Source organism: Mesoplodon densirostris, chromosome 4, assembly GCF_025265405.1.
Source record: "Mesoplodon densirostris isolate mMesDen1 chromosome 4, mMesDen1 primary haplotype, whole genome shotgun sequence".
In the NCBI taxonomy this organism is placed as follows: Eukaryota; Metazoa; Chordata; class Mammalia; order Artiodactyla; family Ziphiidae; genus Mesoplodon; species Mesoplodon densirostris.
In genome coordinates this window covers 9,079,261-9,096,895 of record NC_082664.1, presented here as the reverse complement: position 1 = coordinate 9,096,895, position 17,635 = coordinate 9,079,261, and the positions used below count along the sequence as shown (strand labels likewise).

Here is a 17,635-nt window from a genome sequence, read left to right as displayed (position 1 = left end):
ACTGAACTGATAAAGTCTCTAAGTTGCATAATATGATGATATAATAAGTTGCAGGTGGTGATGGCATTCTTAGTTGCAGTGAAAAACTTTAAATCTAGATTGAATGGGGATAAGCAGCAACAGAATTTAATCTAAGAGTAAAATGTCAAATTAGGACATTAATGAGAATATAGCGATAATCGCTGACTTTAGTGTCCTTTTTAATGTGACTATAGATTCAAATTTTATTGAAAGGGAGATGTACTATAGTATTGATTATGGACCTTGATTTTGCGATAGCCTGTTATTCCAACTTCAGACAATCACAGCATTCTCAGTTTTCTATGGAAAATTAATTTCAAAATTGTTGAAGTAAAAACCTAAAAATCTACCATGGGTTATTTTTAAAAGAAGTCTGTACCACAAAAATTGAAGAAAAAACTCAAAAGTTTAAACCCACCATAGTGTAGGCCATGCACTATGAGTGGCAGAGAAAAAAAGATATTCATATAACTTTGAAGTTTGCATGAATTGAAATGTATGGCAATTGAATAAAAACTAGAACTTGGAAAAATAACAAGCAAACTGATCTTCCAATTAAGTACCTAAATAAACCTGTAGTCAGAAGGCCTTTAGAAACTGTTTATGATTAGACATGTGTGGTAGATATTTTGTCCTAGATTCAAAGAATGTTTTGTATGTTTCAGAAGAGAAGTACTGATCTCTTTGCTGTTCAGTGTGTTTATTGATTGATTGTGGGCCCCACGCTGCCCTCACCCTGGTACTGTCGCTCTCTCCTGGCAGAGGGAAGCCCGAGGCCGTGGAAGGTGCACTCCTCTTGCCAGCACAGGCAGTTGTGGTCGGGCCTAAGCTTGTCCTTCTGACTCTGCTGTGCTCGCGGTGGAGGTGGCCTGGGGTGGGGTGGGAGACAGAGTCTCTTTGGGGAGGCGGATCCACATGCCCCCGATAGAGAAGCACTGCTGCATTCTTCCAGCGCAGGAATAGTTGGAGAGGAACTGTCATAAGGCACTTAGGCCAGTATCAGATGTGATACTTTCCTAGAAGGCGACTCAGTTGGGATCTGTTTAATTCCTAGTGGACAAGACTTTGCATTTTGGATTAGCCCAGTGCTCTTCTGCCTAAAGAGTAGAAGGATCAGGCTTTAAAAAGCAACACATTTAGAAAAAATGCCTTGCTTTTCATAATATGCATATCCTCCGTGCTTCCCCCCAAGGAATACCTATCTTTTTTTGTTTTAACTTTTTATTTTATATTGGAGTGTAATTGATTATCAACGTTGTGTTAGTTTCAGGTGTACAGAAAAGTGATCTGTATATATACATATACAGATATCTATTCTTTTTCAAATATTTTTCCCATAATATTGAGCAGACTTCCCTGTGCTATACAGTAGGTCCTTGTTGCTTATGGAATACCTATCTTGTTGCTATAGTTTACATTAGGAGTTAATGTTTTTAATTGTACAATAAAAATTTGGGGGAGAAATAGTTCAGGACCAGTGTAAATGGGGTATGTTTTTACCAGTGGATGCATTCTGTATAACTTCAAACTAGAAGGTTGGCTTTGTTTTAGCATATTTTTTGACACACTAAAAAATTAACACAATTTCCTAAGATTTTTAGGGTATTAACAGTTATAACTTTGTGTATCAATTTCGTCTCCACAAATCATCATAGTCAATTAGACTTTTAAATATTAATAACCATATATGGAAATATTTCTGTTCTTTTGCTTTTGTAAGTTAATGACTAGTGATTTAAATCTCTTTGTTTTCTCTTCAAGGTTCGAGAACCAGGAAGAGAGTCCAGAAGTAAATCAAATACTGTGAACCAGTTTTTCTTTTCTTCCTTTTATTTGACTCTTTCCTCCTTTCATTTCACTTTTTCCTCTTTTTCTGTATTAAGTGTTTTATTTTCATGTGAGTCTTGTGGAGTGGGAGAAACAATGGAGTACCTATGTCTTTGAAAAGCAGACTCTTTTTTATTAAATACTTTGTAGAATTTACTAAAGCCTAATTTATAAAATTTCACAGTATTAAGGTTATACCCTTTAAGCTGTCCCATGCTGTGTGTGTTTGAGGTTCTGGGGTACATATAAGAAATATTACTATGACATGCACTTTTCTAATCGTTGTATATTTCCTAGGGTGTATAAAATGTTTGGCAAAATCCTTACTTTTAAGGAAATACACAACTTAAAATAAAGGTCTCTTTTTGCTTGATACAAATACACAATTTGTTGTGGGCATAAGATTTGTTTTGTATTGATTTTGCTCAGTTCCACGAGCATTTATTAAGCACCGGCTCTAGGAAATGAGAGGTACAAAGAAGAGAAAAGATTATGAAAGAAAAAATGGAGTAGTAAGTATATCTGTGAGAGATGAAATACATGTATTTGAAAGATTACATGAGAATTATGTAAGTATGCAAGCTTTATGATAAGAAAACAGGCAATTATCAAGTGGTGGCCAGATCACAGATTTTTTTAGACTGGCTTCCTTTAAGGAAATACTGTCAAATATATATATATATTTGGCTTATGGTTCATTCACAGGAGGTTATTTCTCTTCCAAGTTTTTTTTTTGTTTTGTATGGTATAATATTTGTACAGTAAACCAAGCACTTTAGAGTTTTAGTGATTAGAAATTTTAAAATATAGACTGTATAGTTGCCTTGGGAACAAAAGCTTGGAATTTCAACATGAACAATTTCAAGATTTACTTTGTTAGAGAAATTGGGATTGGATTGGATTTTCTAGGGGTGGTACACCTTACCACTTGTAGCCTGTACAATGTTTTTAGATGGTGTATAGGTACACTTATTTAAATATGTAAGCATTTATTTAATATGTATTTAGAATATAAATAGCACATTAAACTGGTGATTTCTCTATTGCTTAGGACAAGCCTAAAGTAGGTATTTCAGTTTTTAGAAAAGCAAGTTGATTTGAAGAAAATATTAAGTAAATAATAGTACAGGTGGATGTAGACATGTCAGAAACTGTCAGGGTTGTACCAATTTTGAGCAACTCTGAACCAACACAAAGATTTTACCTTTTGGCTCTCTGTTGTGGTATTTAGTTGTCACACGAAGCATTTATCACTGCAGTGGTCGGATACTGAAAAACGCAAAGCAGATCTGCCGACTTTCCTTTGAAGGTTAACCTTTTAAATGCCTCCTGAAGTTCTAGGGCTCTGTGACTTTACAGAATAGAGAACTGGATTTTGGGCAGAGCCTCCTCCTGTTTTCTGTAGAATGTTGGATTTTAGTCCTCATCAGTGTTATGGTCCCAAGTTTATTTGTAACATCTAAATCCACTCGCAAGTTCTGTTTCAAACACATTTACGCTTAAAATAGGATAAAATGTGTGTGGTGTGTTTTTGTGTATGTGCCTTAGCCTTTTTTATTTTTCAGAACACAAAAACATAGCAAAACCTGTTGGTTAAATATTAAGAAAACAAACATTTCCTCACATATTGTTTTTAATAAGTGCTGGCATTTTCTCAAATGTTGCTCTATTGGCAGGGCTGCAGAAATGAAAAACTAGTAGCCATAGTAGCCAGTTTGATTCATCGGCTGCATCCCCTTGTTCTGCTGTTCTGTTCCCTACCTTACGCTGGTTTTTCTTACCCCCCCTTATTTAAAAGAAGCGGTTTAATAACGTCCTTGTCAGTCAGAGTTATGCTTTTCCCCTTGCCTTTTTCAGTTCCATACTTACTGTTTTTTATCTTGTGTTGTTTCTGTTGTCTTTCCAATCCCTGCATCCAGTGGGTTTGCCTTCCTTTATCCTCCCTTCACAATCCAGCGTCCGTATGGACGTGCTCCTGGCCCCGTGTGTCCTGCCTTCTCTGCCATTTTCTTAGGTCCTTAGTGAGCTGAGGGTTTCTAGTCTGTTGAGGACCCACACCTGTGCAGGCTCTTGTCCTTCAGACAACGGGACCTACATGTGCGCTATATTTTCTAGACAGCAGCTGGTAAATCTTTGATAACCATCTAAGCCCTGATGTAAAATATCTTCTGGGTGTTCTTCAATAGTGATCTTTTAAGACAAATCAAACACTAACAGGCCAGGGCAACAAAACCCCAATTATTTCTTTGAATTACTAACTTAAATGTGCATATCAAGAGCTAAGTTGCACAGCAATGAATTAGTGGTGGAAATATAAATACATTATATGTATTTGTGTGTGTGTGTGTGTATGCTTGTTTATCCTTTAAAACTATATTCATCTGGTCATCAAAGTGTATTAATAGTACTTCATCATTGTAGAAAATTTAGAATACACAGAAATGTGTCAAAAGACAAACTAGCCATGTTACTCCCACCCACAGACAACCACTGTTAACATTTCGACACATTTTTTTCCAGCCTTCTATGCATTTTTATCTTTAAATATCATACTTTACAAAAGGTTTATATTCTGCTCTTTAAAGTGAACATTAAATACTTTCCATGTTTTTACAACTACTTCGTAAATATAGTTTTTATGTTTCTATAATATTTTTTCTTATGGATTCGTGATACTTTCACGACCATTTCCCTAATGTTGGAGGTTTAAGTTGTTTTCAGTATTGGGATATTATAAACAATATTCTTGAATAAAATTGGGCATAAATCTTTGCCTACATGTACAAATATTTCCTTAGATTTTCAAAAGGGAACCATTGGGTGAAAGACTATGAAAATGGAAGGTTATTGGTGCACGTTATCAACTTACTTTGCAAAACTCAGTCAGTTAACGTTTGACCCAGAAATCAGTGCTCAACTTACATTTTCGTCAACCTTGAGTGCTACTGATTTTTATAATTTGATAAGGTAAATTTTTTTAATTGCTAGTGAACCTGAGCAATTTTTTATTTTTAAACTAATCATTCTATTTGCTTTTTGATGTGTGTGTTTGTACTGTTTGTATAGTAATGATCTTAACCTCTGTCATGTTTGTTGCTGACTTTTTCCAGTTTATTTTTTGTTGACGATTTAATTTTTATCGCTTTAATCTGTTGATCTTTTTCACTGTAATTTCTGCTACTGTTTTAAAATATTTCCTATTCTGATATTAGAAATATTTACCAGGGCTTTTTCTAGGATTTGTGTTTTAATGCTTCTGAATTTTTAATCCATATGAAATTTAATGTGGTGTATGTATGCCATGAAGTAAGGATCACAATGGATTTTTTTCCAAATAGCTAACCAGTAGCTCCACTACCATTTGTTAAATAAATTCTCTTCCTCACCCCCTTTCCATCCTGGTTTGTGTTGCCTGTTTTATTACAGATTAAGTTCTTATACCAGGGTCTGTTTCTGACTGTCAGTTCAATTTCATTGATCTGTCTGTCTGTTCTTATGCCAGCACCACACTGATTTAATTAGTGCCATTTTACTTATTAATTCTTATTTACTGCCCAAACCACATTAACAGAAATCAAAATGAAAGAAAAGATTCATTTATGATCTCACCACCACCACAAAAATCAAACGCTTGTCCTTTGGCTGTGTTATTTTTCAGTCCTGTTTCATGCTTACATAATTTTTCCTAGTTGTAATAGTTGAATTGGTGAAGTTTTGCGTGTGTGTGTCTTTTAAAGTTCCACAGTTTATTCTGTATATACCCCTGATTCATTAAGCTCTCCTGGTAGAAAGAATACAAGACACACTGAAGAAGTGATTCTATGCAGTATACTGCTGACCAGATGGTTTAGGCAGCTCTCTTTATCACTTGGGTGTTACTTTACAAATAAAATGCTTACTATTTTCACTGTACTAAGGCTGTGTTATTCATATATTGGTGAGTTTTATTATATCAGTAGTATTTTGCAACTTATGAGTAGTATTCCTGAATTTTTGTAATTTTGGCTCGTCATGAAGTTACCTGTAAAATTTCTCCATTAAGGAAGTACAGTTTTATTTATGAACCACTGCAAAGGATCTTCAGAAAACTCTTTCCTCTTTTGGCTTGGTTAAGTCAACCGTTTTTTAGGGGTCTGAGTTATCAGTGGAGTTGGTCTATAAGATAATCTTTGTGCCTGGAGTACGGAGGCAGGAAGGAATATTAAAGGCACGGATCCCGCCTTGGGTGGGGGGCTGGGGAGGAAGTGGGACAGTAGTCTGAAATCTGTTTCCATTTTTCTGTAGGTTGTCTTTCTGCTTCTGGTATCTTTTAGAAGCCAGTGAAAAGTGATCACACGTTATGTAAATGAAGACCTTATAACACCTGGACTACAGGTTGTTTAATAACTAAAAAAATGGCTATATTTAGTATTTTTTCTGACCTTGACATAAAAAGCACAGTACAGAAGTTCATGGTGCGCCTTCTCGGTCTAATTCTCAGATGTGAGAGATACCTCGAACTTTCCTTATAAGGGTCGGATATGAATTTAAAAGAGTAAAGTGACTGAAGGGTCTGCTAAGCCTGAACACTGGAAAGTTCTAGGGCAGTATGTATCCAGGGAAGGTTACAATTGGAAGTACATGTTGACTCTGTTAGATTGCCTGGCCAAGAGAGTCATGGTTTCCGTCTTGAACTTTTCTAGATAGAGGAATGTGCCTTGAAGATCCTTAAGAAGACTTTCATGTTCTAAACATTTTAGTTTTATCCCCCAATCCCCCAAAAAAGAGCTTTTGTTTTTTTGTCTTCCTTTATTTCATTTACTCTTGTAGAACATTTTGGGGCTGACGCATGAGTCGGTCCAGCCGGAGAAGTGCCCATCCTAACCTGCTTAACACTGGTTGCAAAGGTGTGTGATGTGGTCCCCGTGTAACACCCCATCGCCTCCTACCAGCCCCCTGAAGTTTTTTTTTTTTTTCCCCAGTTTTATTGAGAAATAATTGACAAACATCACTGTATAAGTTTAATAAGGTGAATAGCACCCCTCAAATTTCTCCTGTAAAAATCCTTGGCAGATGTTTAAGAGCTTAAGACAAATATGTAACTTACCCTATAATTTATAATTTAAAGAAGGACCATTTAGACATTTCTTAAGATATACATGCAGTCACAGTGGGCTTCCCCCCGACGCACCTTTTGTTAAACTTCCTAACTATGCTTTTGAAAAAGAAGTCATCTGTATTCCAGGTGCTGCAGGCCCAAAATAAGTCTTCGATTTGTCATGCAAAGTGTTCAGAAAGCAAAGGTGGCTGAAATTATATCAAAATGGTTCCTAAGGCCCTGGCTGTTCCTGTCGAGGTCAGAGGAGCCACAGCCCGCAGAATCACAATCGGAGGTCAAGAATCCGGAACCCCTGCTGTTCCCAAGGAACTGTGTGATGCACACAGAAGATGTTCAGAAGGGAGGGGTTGAGCTGAATGAACAGTCATGATAATACCTGGTTGGTCTTTTAGCCGCAAAATTGGGGGTGGGGGAGGAATATGAAACTTTTTAAAACCGCGGGTGTTTTTTTTTTTTTTTTTGGTAGTATTGTTGATATCCCTATTTGAATGTAAAGTCCCTAACAAAAGAAGCAAGCTGCCTTTAGACTGCATTTACTGCTCTTGATGACTCCAGTTGTGTGTAAATATTAGAAAACAGCAGGGTCCTGCATTCCAAGAATCACTTGAGCAGTGCCACGAAGACAAGTGTCCTGACTGGTATTGTAGTCATACTCCCCAGCTCTCCTGCTGTTTCTAATCTGTGCGCACAGCCGTGAAAAAACTGGACTGACATTTACAGGCACAGCAGGGAGACACTTGACTAGGGAATGTTAAAGACTCCGGCACCTCCGATTCAAAGTGGCCACCACACATGATAAATCTTCACGGGAGAGCTAGTCTGCACTTCCACTGATGCCCTAACGAGGGTATCTGTAATGAAGCAAAGAAGTGAAACATTTTCCCCCCACAAGCTCAACTTTTTAGCAGTCAGATATTTATTGTTGTCTTTTTCAGACCTAGGTATCTAACGGGAGAATCTCATCCTGTGTCGGTGAAGGATCTTTTCCTTTTGAACTGCTTTTTGGAGTCTGTTTCCTGTCGTCCTCACTCCTCCCTAGGGTTTTTACAGGGAGTTTCCTCAGGAAAGAACACTTCCCCATCAACTGTGAATAAAAATAAAATTTCCCGGAACCTGCTGTAACTGGTATGGAAAAGAGGGTCCGTTGCTTTCTGCCTCGAGTCTGACAGACTTCCCTCCCTGTTTTGTCCCAGCGAGCTGCCGGATTTGTATCCCATAATACCAGTAATGCAATTAGGTTGGCTGCACAGTGTCTGGTTGACTTCAGTTAAGAGTTTCTTTCCCTATGGGAATAAGACCAGACAGACTGTCATTTGCTATTACTAATTCTGCTTAGCATTATCACTGGAGCTTTTTTGTAATTAGCTATCTTAGTTGGCTCTTAAATTTTAATAGCCAGTTGAAGCTACGTTTTAGCCAAGTTCCATATCTAAATTGCACTCAGTCCATTAACAAAGTTGGTTAAAAGGCTATTAAAGCAAAAGCCAGTATACGGTGGTTCGCACTTGCATCTTTGCGGCAGGAGCAATGCCAGCCTCCCCCCTAGTTCTCTAAAGGAACTTTCTCTCCCCAAAGTTACACATAAGCTGAACTCAACTTCCTGAGGGGCAAGAAATTAACACCAACAAGATTTTTAGTACATGAACATATCCAGACCTGTCACTGCCAACCCCCTTTTCCTCTCCGTGAGGGTTCTTTGGGGTTTGGTTTTATTTGGTTGATGGCGGTACAGGGAGGAAGAGGGGCATTTAATATTCCAACTTAAAGTTGATGGGTTTGAAAAGTGAATAATTGAAATGATGTTTTTCTCCATTTCAGCTGATCAAAATTATTAGCAAAACCATCTGAGGCACCTTCTGGTAGAATTGTAGTCTTGCTGGGTTTAAGTCTGTAAAACATTCTGCCAGACGTTAAAAAAAAAAAAAAATTGTAGACGAGCCAGCACATAGGCTCAGAGCCCTCGTGCCTAACTGATAGTCCCCATTGTTCGTGGTTTTTAATTCAGATCATTTCTAACACTGACACGCACACCCACCCCAACCCTTTGCAAATTGGTTTGCCAAGACTACTTTCTTCATTGAGTGCCCGCTCCCTCCATATTGGGACAGTGGGTCTGTTTTCCATTTTCAAAGATCCTTAATTTCAAAATTTTTTAGAATTTGTGAAGCAGGCTGTCAAAAGAAACTAGACTGGTGCAGGCACATTCAGTTGACGTTTTTTTCTCTGAACCGTCAGGACCCTGGGAATGAAGATGTGGAGAGAAACTACTAGGCAAATAGGTCCTGTCACCCTGACTCAGCTGAGTGCCCCTGAAGAACATCTCCACCCCCAGTCTGTCGAATTTGCCGATGTCCTCTTTTAAAATGAATAGTTTATCCACCTCAAAAATATACAGGCTTTTTTTTTTTTTTTCTTAAACTCCAAATGGTGGCTTTTTCTATTTCCCCATTCAGAAGATATTAGGAATTGTAGTTTAATCTTAATTTTTAAAGCAGTAAGCGGCAGGTTGGAATACTTTGCACTCCCCAGTGTCTGGCCATTCTTCTGGTTAGCTTTTCTCTTACTCAGAACTGCTGTCAAGCTGTAGCTTTGGTGGTGCTATCCTCCCTACCGAAGGCCACCTGGCAGACAAATTCTAGTGAAACCCAAGCGTTCGTTATAATTATATTTCCATTTTAAGTATGTTGAGTAGCTCACATTCACATATGATCTTTTGTCTGGATTTGCTTCTCTAGCCTTTGGCTAAATGGCTGGGTTGCCATCAGTGAGAGTGTGGCCTCCTTGACAGAGGTGAAGAGCTTCACCTGTCTTAACAGGCTGGAGGGCCTCTCTTGCGGTTTTTGTCCTCTGTCAGAAGCTGATGGAAGAGGTCAAGGTCATTTTATCCAGTGTTAGATGATATTCAGTGAAATTAATATACTATTAAAAATGTATAGGTAACGAATTGACCTTTGATAAAGATAGAACTGGTTTTGAAAATCGGGTCACAAACTCTCTAAGAGGTCAGGGTTGGTGGTTTCTCCCATGAAGACTGAAGGCAGGAACAGCCCTACCGTGGATTTTCAGGGGACCCTCTAGCGTTGATGGATGGCCTTTGTGGGCTCTAAGTGAATGTCTGCAATATATGTTAGACCTCACCTACCCATACTTTATTTTAAACTAATTTTTAGGAGATACTCATAGGTAATAACATGTATGGTACATGATATAAAAATCAGTAGGAACAAAGGTAAATAGTGATTATATTGTACACCTGTAACATATAGTATTTTACATCAACTGCAAAAAAAAAAAACTATAGAAAGGATGATGGGAAAAAAATAGTAATTGGCAGAAATTTTAAAATAGCATACCATATCACATATGGGAACATATTATATAAAATATATATGCTAAAAATTAACTTTCAGCATCAAGAATATATAAAAATACTTTCATTAAAAAAAGGTAAATGGTGAAGTCTTGAATTTAAGATTATGGACCACCAAGGAATCTGGATAGAAGATAATCCTGTTTTTGTTTCATGAAAAACTGAAAGAATCCATGACAAAAAAATTAAGAACCTTTCCTTTTCCGTAGCCCTAGGTTCCCTCCCCAGAAATAAAAACTGTTACAGGTTTGGATAGCCTTCCAAAGCCACAAACTGCATATCCATTTATGGGGGGGGGGGCAGGAGGGGGAAGGGGAAAGAAAGAATGCAAACTTATTTTTTCTATATTGCAATTTTTTGGGATAAAGGCTCTAGCCAAGCTATGAGGTCAAACACCTATTTTAATGTAACTGCTCACCATGTTTGGGTGTATATCATCTCATCATTCGGTCGGTTTTATATTATCATCTTGGAAGATCTCATAGTGATTCCATCAGTAGAAGAGACTGTAGCTTTGCCTGTCTATGCTGAAGGCAAGTGGCTGGCTCTAGAACCCAGTGCAGGCCTGGGGCCCAGGTTTTCAAAGCCTCACCCACCTGCGCAGCAGTCTTCCTGGGTCGCTTCTTCCCCCCGACCCTGGGGTTTCCTCTGCATCCCTTCCGTGTTGGATCACCTGTTACCTGGCCCAGTGTATTTCTCCTTGGTTTACCCCTCTTATCGGGAGGAGCACATCCTCCATTAGTTCCCTGAGAAAAAGGTGTGTGGGAGGTAAGTTTTTTGAATTCTTGCATGTCTGAGGATGTCTTTGTTCTACCTTTCCTCTTGGCTGATAGTTTGACTTGTACAGAATTATGGATTGGAAATAATTTTTCTTCAACGTTTCGAAGGCATTACTCTGATAACCTAGTTCCAGAGTTGCTGTTGAGCATACTTGAAGCTACTCTGTTCTCTCTTTCTGGAGCTTCTGTTCAGATATTGGGAATCATAGGCTGATCTTCTAAGCTTTCTTCCTTCCCCCACCTACTTTCTGTCTCTTTTGTCTTTTTCCCTCTACTTCCTGGGAGGTTTCCTCAATATTTTCTTCTAACTCTTAGGATTTTTTAAAATTTCTGCTGTCATATTTTTAATTTCCAAGAGCTTTTTCTCCAAATGTCCTTTCTTGTGCGTGCAGGATCTCCTTATATCTCTGAGGATTTTCATTATAGTATTTGGAAGCTTTTTTGTCCCTTCATAGTCTCTGTTTCTACAAATTGCATTCCCACTCCCCCATCTTGTTTGGATCTTTGTCCTTTATTTTATTTTATTTTATCTATTTAATTAATTTATGGCTACATTGGGTCTTTCTTGTTGGGGCTTTGTTGCTGTGCAAGGACTTTCTCTAGTTGCAGTGAGCGCAACTTACTCTTGTGGTGTGTGGGTTTCTTATTGCGGTGGCTTCTCATGTTGCAGAGCTCGGGCTCTAGGCATGCGGGCTTCAGTAGTTGTGGCACTCAGGCTCAGTAGTTGTGGCTCGTGGGCTCTAGAGCGCAGGCTCAGTAGTTGTGGCACATGGGCTTAGTTGCTCGGCAGCATGTAGGATCTTCCTGGACCAGGGCTCGAACCCGTGTCCCCTGCATTTGCAGGCGGATTCTCAACCGCTGCGCCACCAGGGAAGTCCCTGTACTTTATTTTAGATGGTTTCTTCAAATGTCTGGCACTTCCTTGGTTGTCTATTTATATATAAGTGCAAGCCATTAAAAGGTGAATGGGAGTTCTGAGTCTGTGTGTGTGAGGGGGAGGGGTTTAGAGCTGGCATTTTGGGGCTTCCATGGAGAGCAACTTGAATCGGCCATTTTTATTTATTTTTTATTTTTTACAGAACTAAACTGAAATTTATTAACATTCCACTCTTACATTTCTTATCGAGAAACAAATAAAATTCATGACCCAAAAACCCAAAACTAAAAACAGGGAAAAGCTTATAAAACTAAATATGGATCCCAGCATTAACAGCTGAACAGAGAATGTGATTTTTAAATTCTTAACGGATGATAAAGTTGTGTAGAAACTGAACACTTACAAATTATTTAAAACCTGGAATCACTGACCAGAAATTACACGGTTGGATCATGGGAAAACAGCAGAAAGGGGTTATGAGGGAACCTACACTGTTCTAGCTGAACCCCATGCCCTTCTCAGAGGAAATCCTGGCATTGATTAGATATTGGGCCAGACTAATACTGGCAGCAGAACCAGTGATAGTAACCTGCCTACCAGAAGAGCCTTCCACTGGGTTAGCAATTTTGATCTGGGCCCCAGACCTCTGGCGGATCTCATTAATGTTGGTGCCTTGGCGCCCGATTATGCAGCCAATTAAGTTATTTGGAATGGTGAGTTCATGGGTAGTTTGAGTAGATGCATCCGAACTTGCCCAATAGCCTTTCACCTGTGGAGAGCTGGAGCCAATTCCGGCGAATCCGGTCCCGCCGTGCATCATGGCAAAGTGAGACTGTTGTCTTGCCACCTGGTTCAGCTTGGCCAGATCGAGCGGAGACATGGTGTGTTGTCCTTGAATCGAGCAGGCATCTAGAGGTGGTCCCTCCAGGTCATGGGTGGCGTGAGGGTAGCCAGCAGCGTCGCTGCACCGATCTTGGCCGCCAGCGCAGATCACTGGAGAGCTGGCCGGCGTGGGCTGGTAGGGAATGGCCTTGACTCTCCCTTGCGGAGACTGGGAGAGCGTCTCCAGCATGACCAGGCAGATCTGCTTGACACACTCGGTGACAGACTGCGGCACGCCAGCAACGGTGATGGCCCGCTCGGTGGAGTTGGGCAGCATATCCCCCGCCACCTGGACCTGGGCCCCAGTACTCTCGCGGATCTCTTTGATCTTACACCCGCCTTTCCCAATCAGGGAGCCGCACTGAGTGGCCGGCACCACCAGCCTCAGGGTGACCGGGGGCCTGCTGGCCGCCGTGCTGTTGGTCATGGAATTGTTGATACCTTCTTCCAGCTTGTCGATGATCATAGCGAAGGCCTTAAAGATGGCATTGGTGGGGCCGGTCAGAGTGATGATTGTCTCTGGGCAATTCCCCTCCGAGATGTTGATCCGTGCGCCACTCTCCTCGCGGATCCTCTTAACCGACTCCGCTTTCTTCCCAATGATGCTTCCTACTTCCTTTCCTTGCATAAGCAGCCGAATGGTGAGAGTCACATTTAGTCCACTTTCGGTCACGCCGGCATCCATGGCGAGCGGCCGGCGGCGTGCGGGGGAGTTGGGCTCGTTACGCGGTCAAGTCTTTGGTGGCTGGCTGGGGGCGGGGAGGTGTAGGCCCAAAACTGCCGGCGCGAGGCGAGCGAGGGCCGCGGGAGCGAGCGGGAGCGGGCGGGAGGCCGCGGCGTCGTCGCAGGGGCGGGCGGCGGCGGCGGCGGAGGGGGCGAGCGGGGCCGGGAGCGGCGGGAGCGGCGGGAGCGGCGGGAGCGGCGGGAGCGGCGGGCGGGCGGGTGGGCGAGGGCGCGGCGGTGGCGACTCCGGCGGCAGCCTCGGCCGGATCGGCCATTTTTAGAAGAACCCCATCCTTACCCTGAGACCTTCAGAAAACTGCACCTGAGATGAAGGCTTATGTACAGGTCATTTATTTGTGAATGTGGTCCCAGGGAACAGAGGTGAGGGACAAGGGAATGGAAACAGGGAAGGAGGGAGCATAGTTACAGGGATGCAACATCAAGTTGGCTACGCCTGAGAGTGACTGACCTCACATCCTGCAGAACCTTCCAAAGAGCCCATTGAAATGCATCTCACAATCTCCAACCCATCTCTCTTCCTTTGGGTGTGAAGTTTCCCACACTTCTGAGTTGCACATGTGGAAGGTCCACTATTCCTGGCAGGCATCTCATACAAATCCCAAAGAAGGAAATATAAGAGGGGCCATCAGGGGCCATCCACTCACGAGCTGGTGGAAGCCTGTGTGGAGTCTGTCACTGCAGCTTGGGCTGGAATGAGAGAGGATTTGAAGCGATGCACTACCATGTGATTATCCTAAGGTTTTTTCTGCTTGGACTAGTCCATTTCCATAGAGAAGTTTCTTTTGCCCAGAGAGTTGAATTATGAATGCTAAACTTAAGAGATCTCCATTGTCTTAGCTTGGGCTGCTTATAACAAAGATACCAGAGACTGGGTGGCTTATTTCTCAGAGTTCTGGAGAAATAGATTAGAAGTCTGAGATCAGAGTGCCAGCATGGTTGGGTTCTGATGAAGGCCCTCTTCTGGGTTGCAGACTACAAGCTGCTTCTATCCTCACATTGAGGAGAGCAGAGAGGGGAAGTGAGTTTTCTTGGACTCTTATAAGGGCACTAATCCCATTTATGAGGGCTCCATCCTCATGACTTCATCTAATCCTAACTACCTTCCCAAGGTCCCACCTCCTAATGCCATCATATTGAGGGTATGAATTGAACATAATGAATTTGGGGGAACACAAACATTCTATAACACCCATCCACTGTGGATTTTGCCTTGTATGGATTGTGCTTTTGGTATCAAGTCTAAGAACTCAGCCTAGCCCTAGATTTTCTATTTTTCCCCAAAGTTTTATTTTTGTGTTTCACATTTGTCTGTCATACATTTTGAGTTAATTTTTGTGTAAAGTCTGCGTTTTAAGTCAAGATTCAGTTTTTTTGCCTATAGATATCCAGTTGTTCCAGAACCATTTCTTGAAAAGATTGCCCCTCCTCTGTTGAATTGCTTTTGCACCTTTGTCAAAAATTAGTTGGACATATTTGTAAGTGAGTGTATCTGTGGATTTTCTTTTCTGTTCCATTGATCTCTATGGTCATCCTTCTGTCAATACAGTGTGCTGTTTTGATTATTGTAAGATATAGTAAGCCTTAATGTTAGGTAGAATGATTCCTCCCACTTTGTGCATTTTTAAGATTGTTTTAATTATTCTAGAACCTTTGCCTTTCTATAATAAATTTTAGAATAAACTCATGTCTACGAAAAAAATTTGCTGGAATCTTAATAGAAGTGACATTAAAACTTTGATTAATTTTGGGAGGATCAACATCTTTACTATGTTGAGTCATCCTACCTGTGAACACAGTGTGTCTCTCCATTTATTTAGGTCTTTGATTTCTTTCCTCAGTATTTAAGTTTCAGTACGCAGATCCTTTACATATTTTGCTAAGTGTATACCTAAGTATTTCATTTCCTCTGGAGCAATTGTAAATGGTGTTGTGTTTTTAATTTTGGTTTCCACAGGTTCATTGTTAGTATAAAGAAATGTAATTAAGTTTTTTGTGTTGATCTTGAATCTTGTGACATCAATGAACTTACTAGTTATCAATTTTAAAACTCAAGTATTATGTTCTTGTTATGGTTTAAAAAAATGAGAGATCTTTGCTTTCTTCTACTCTTTCCTATCATCTCAATAAAATTATATATTTTTAGATAAATTGGTAGTCAGTGTTTATATTATTTCAATTAGGTAGATATTGTTTATTTCAATCATATCAAAAAATCTATTAAATTCTTTCTTTTTCTAATTAGAGGCCTGCCTCCTGGAGCCTTCCTTCTTGCTCTGTTGAATACCAGTTAGTCCCCGAGTTCCTGCAGAGCTCTTCACCTAGGGCTCCCGCTCATTGTAATACTGAACTTCTTTACCACTTTGTCGTATTGAATCTCTTGTTCCTGGTTTCTATAGCTTCTTTCTTTATTTTCTCTCTTACTTTGCACTAGTACATCCTCCAGAAGCTTCTTTAAAAACATGTGTTGGAGGTTATTATTAATTTTTTTAATCCTTGCATGTCTGAAAAAATATATCTTTAATGTCTCTTCACATCTGATAGTTTGGCTAGGTATAGAAGCCTAGGTTGAAAAGTCTTTTCCTTCAATATTTTAAAATGTTGCACTACTGTTTCCTGGCATTTACTGTTGCTTAGGGGAATTCCAATGAATTCTGATTCCCTTTTCTCTCTCCAACTCTTAGGATCTTCTCTTACTCTTGCTGTTATAATATTTCATACCTTGGCGAGGCTTCTTGTCATTTGCTGTACTGGGAACTCAATTATTTGTCAAATATTGAACATTCACTTTGTTCCAGGCACTGTTCAAAACTCTGAAGGTTCTGCATGAATAAGACAGATGAGGTTTTCCAGAGTTCATAATCTTGTAGGGAAAAAAAGATAAGAAATATACAAATAACTACAATAATTTCAGATTATGACAGTACAGTGAAGAATATAAAAGAGAAAAATGAATTTGGAGAAAGTCTGTTGGACAGCGGGTGCTATGTTAGTCAGGGTGACCAGGGAAAATCCCTCTGACAAGATGATGTCAGAGCTGGAGGGCAAGAAGGAGGGGGCCACCTGGAGAAGATGGTTCTAGATAGAGGCAAATGGAAGAGTGAAGTTCCTGAGCTCAGTGCGTTTGAGGTGCAGGGGGTAGAGTGTGGCTGGAGTGGTGGACAAAAGACTGGCAAAAATGAAGTTGGACAGTTCAGCAGAAGCCATATCGCATCACATAGGGCTATGGAAAGGAGTCTGGATTTTATTCTACTCGAAATGAGAAGCACTTGGAAAGTTACACACAGAGGAGTGATAGGCTCCACTTTCCCCTTTTAAAAGACCACCTGAGCTGTTCTGGGAGAACAGGCTGCAGAGGAACAAGAGTAGAAACCAGCGGTGACCACTGAGCAAGCTGTTTCAGATTTTCACATGATGTGGCTTGGATTCTGTGCCCCTTTCCTACCAGAAGACTTTGTTTTTCAGTTCTGAGAAGTATTCTTTGATTATTTCCTTCCCTCCAATTTCTCTGTTTTATGTTTTTGGACCTCTTAGCAGTTACTTGTTGGACCTCTCCTGTTTTTTCTCTATGTATTTCATCCCAGTTTTGGGGATGTTTCCTTCATTTTATTCTTAAACATTTTTAGAGATGATTTAAAATGTTTTAGGCCATGCTGAGTGGGGAAGGAAGGCTAGGGTCCAAGTGGGCTACCTTGTTTTCAGCCCCTGCAGCTCTCTCTCCAGTTCCCCGAGGAACCTGGAGTCCTGTGCTGCTCAGGGAAGCCCTTCAGGGGCTTCCTCTGCTCTGCTAGGTCAGTGGGTACCCACTGTCTGCCAGGCACTGAGTAAATGTTGGCAGATGAAAGGACAAGCAGAACTATTAAAGGAAAAATACTTCTCTAAGGGATGCTCAAAGCTCAAGAGAAGTGTGGAGTTGGGAGGAATAGTTGTACACGGCATATGAATCCTGGTGTCCAAGCACCTACCTCCTGCACCCTAGGGGACAGCCAGAATGTGCTGGCATGTGGTAGTGGAAACACGGTGATTTTTGAGTAATCATG

The 17,635-nt window shown here is 40.5% G+C and overlaps 2 protein-coding genes across 7 annotated transcripts in view; one reads left to right on the top strand and one right to left on the bottom strand.

The window, feature by feature from the left end:
- VRK1 (VRK serine/threonine kinase 1) overlaps nucleotides 1-5,659 on the top strand; it is an 80,481-nt gene extending 74,822 nt beyond the window's left edge. For 3 of the 5 annotated variants that reach the window (XM_060095664.1, XM_060095665.1, XM_060095666.1), the window contains one exon: nucleotides 1,783-5,659. In XM_060095664.1, coding sequence (XP_059951647.1) covers nucleotides 1,783-1,965 — 183 coding nt within the window. In that variant the 3' untranslated portion in view covers nucleotides 1,966-5,659. The remainder of the gene's footprint in view (nucleotides 1-1,782) is intronic. The other 2 variants (XM_060095668.1, XM_060095667.1) reach the window with 1 other exon arrangement.
- Nucleotides 5,660-12,204: 6,545 nt separating this feature from the next.
- Nucleotides 12,205-13,539, bottom strand: LOC132488987 (poly(rC)-binding protein 1-like). Of its 2 annotated transcripts, XM_060097898.1 has the most exons (2): nucleotides 13,036-13,539; nucleotides 12,205-12,879 (listed from the first exon to the last, which is right to left on the bottom strand). In XM_060097898.1, exons 1-2 carry the CDS (start codon nucleotides 13,537-13,539, stop codon nucleotides 12,469-12,471), a joined length of 915 nt encoding a protein of 304 aa, XP_059953881.1. In that variant the 3' UTR covers nucleotides 12,205-12,468. The 2 variants fall into 2 exon arrangements, with proteins under 2 accessions (XP_059953881.1, XP_059953880.1); XM_060097897.1 differs by having other exon boundaries at nucleotides 12,205-13,539.
- Nucleotides 13,540-17,635: the final 4,096 nt, after the last annotated feature.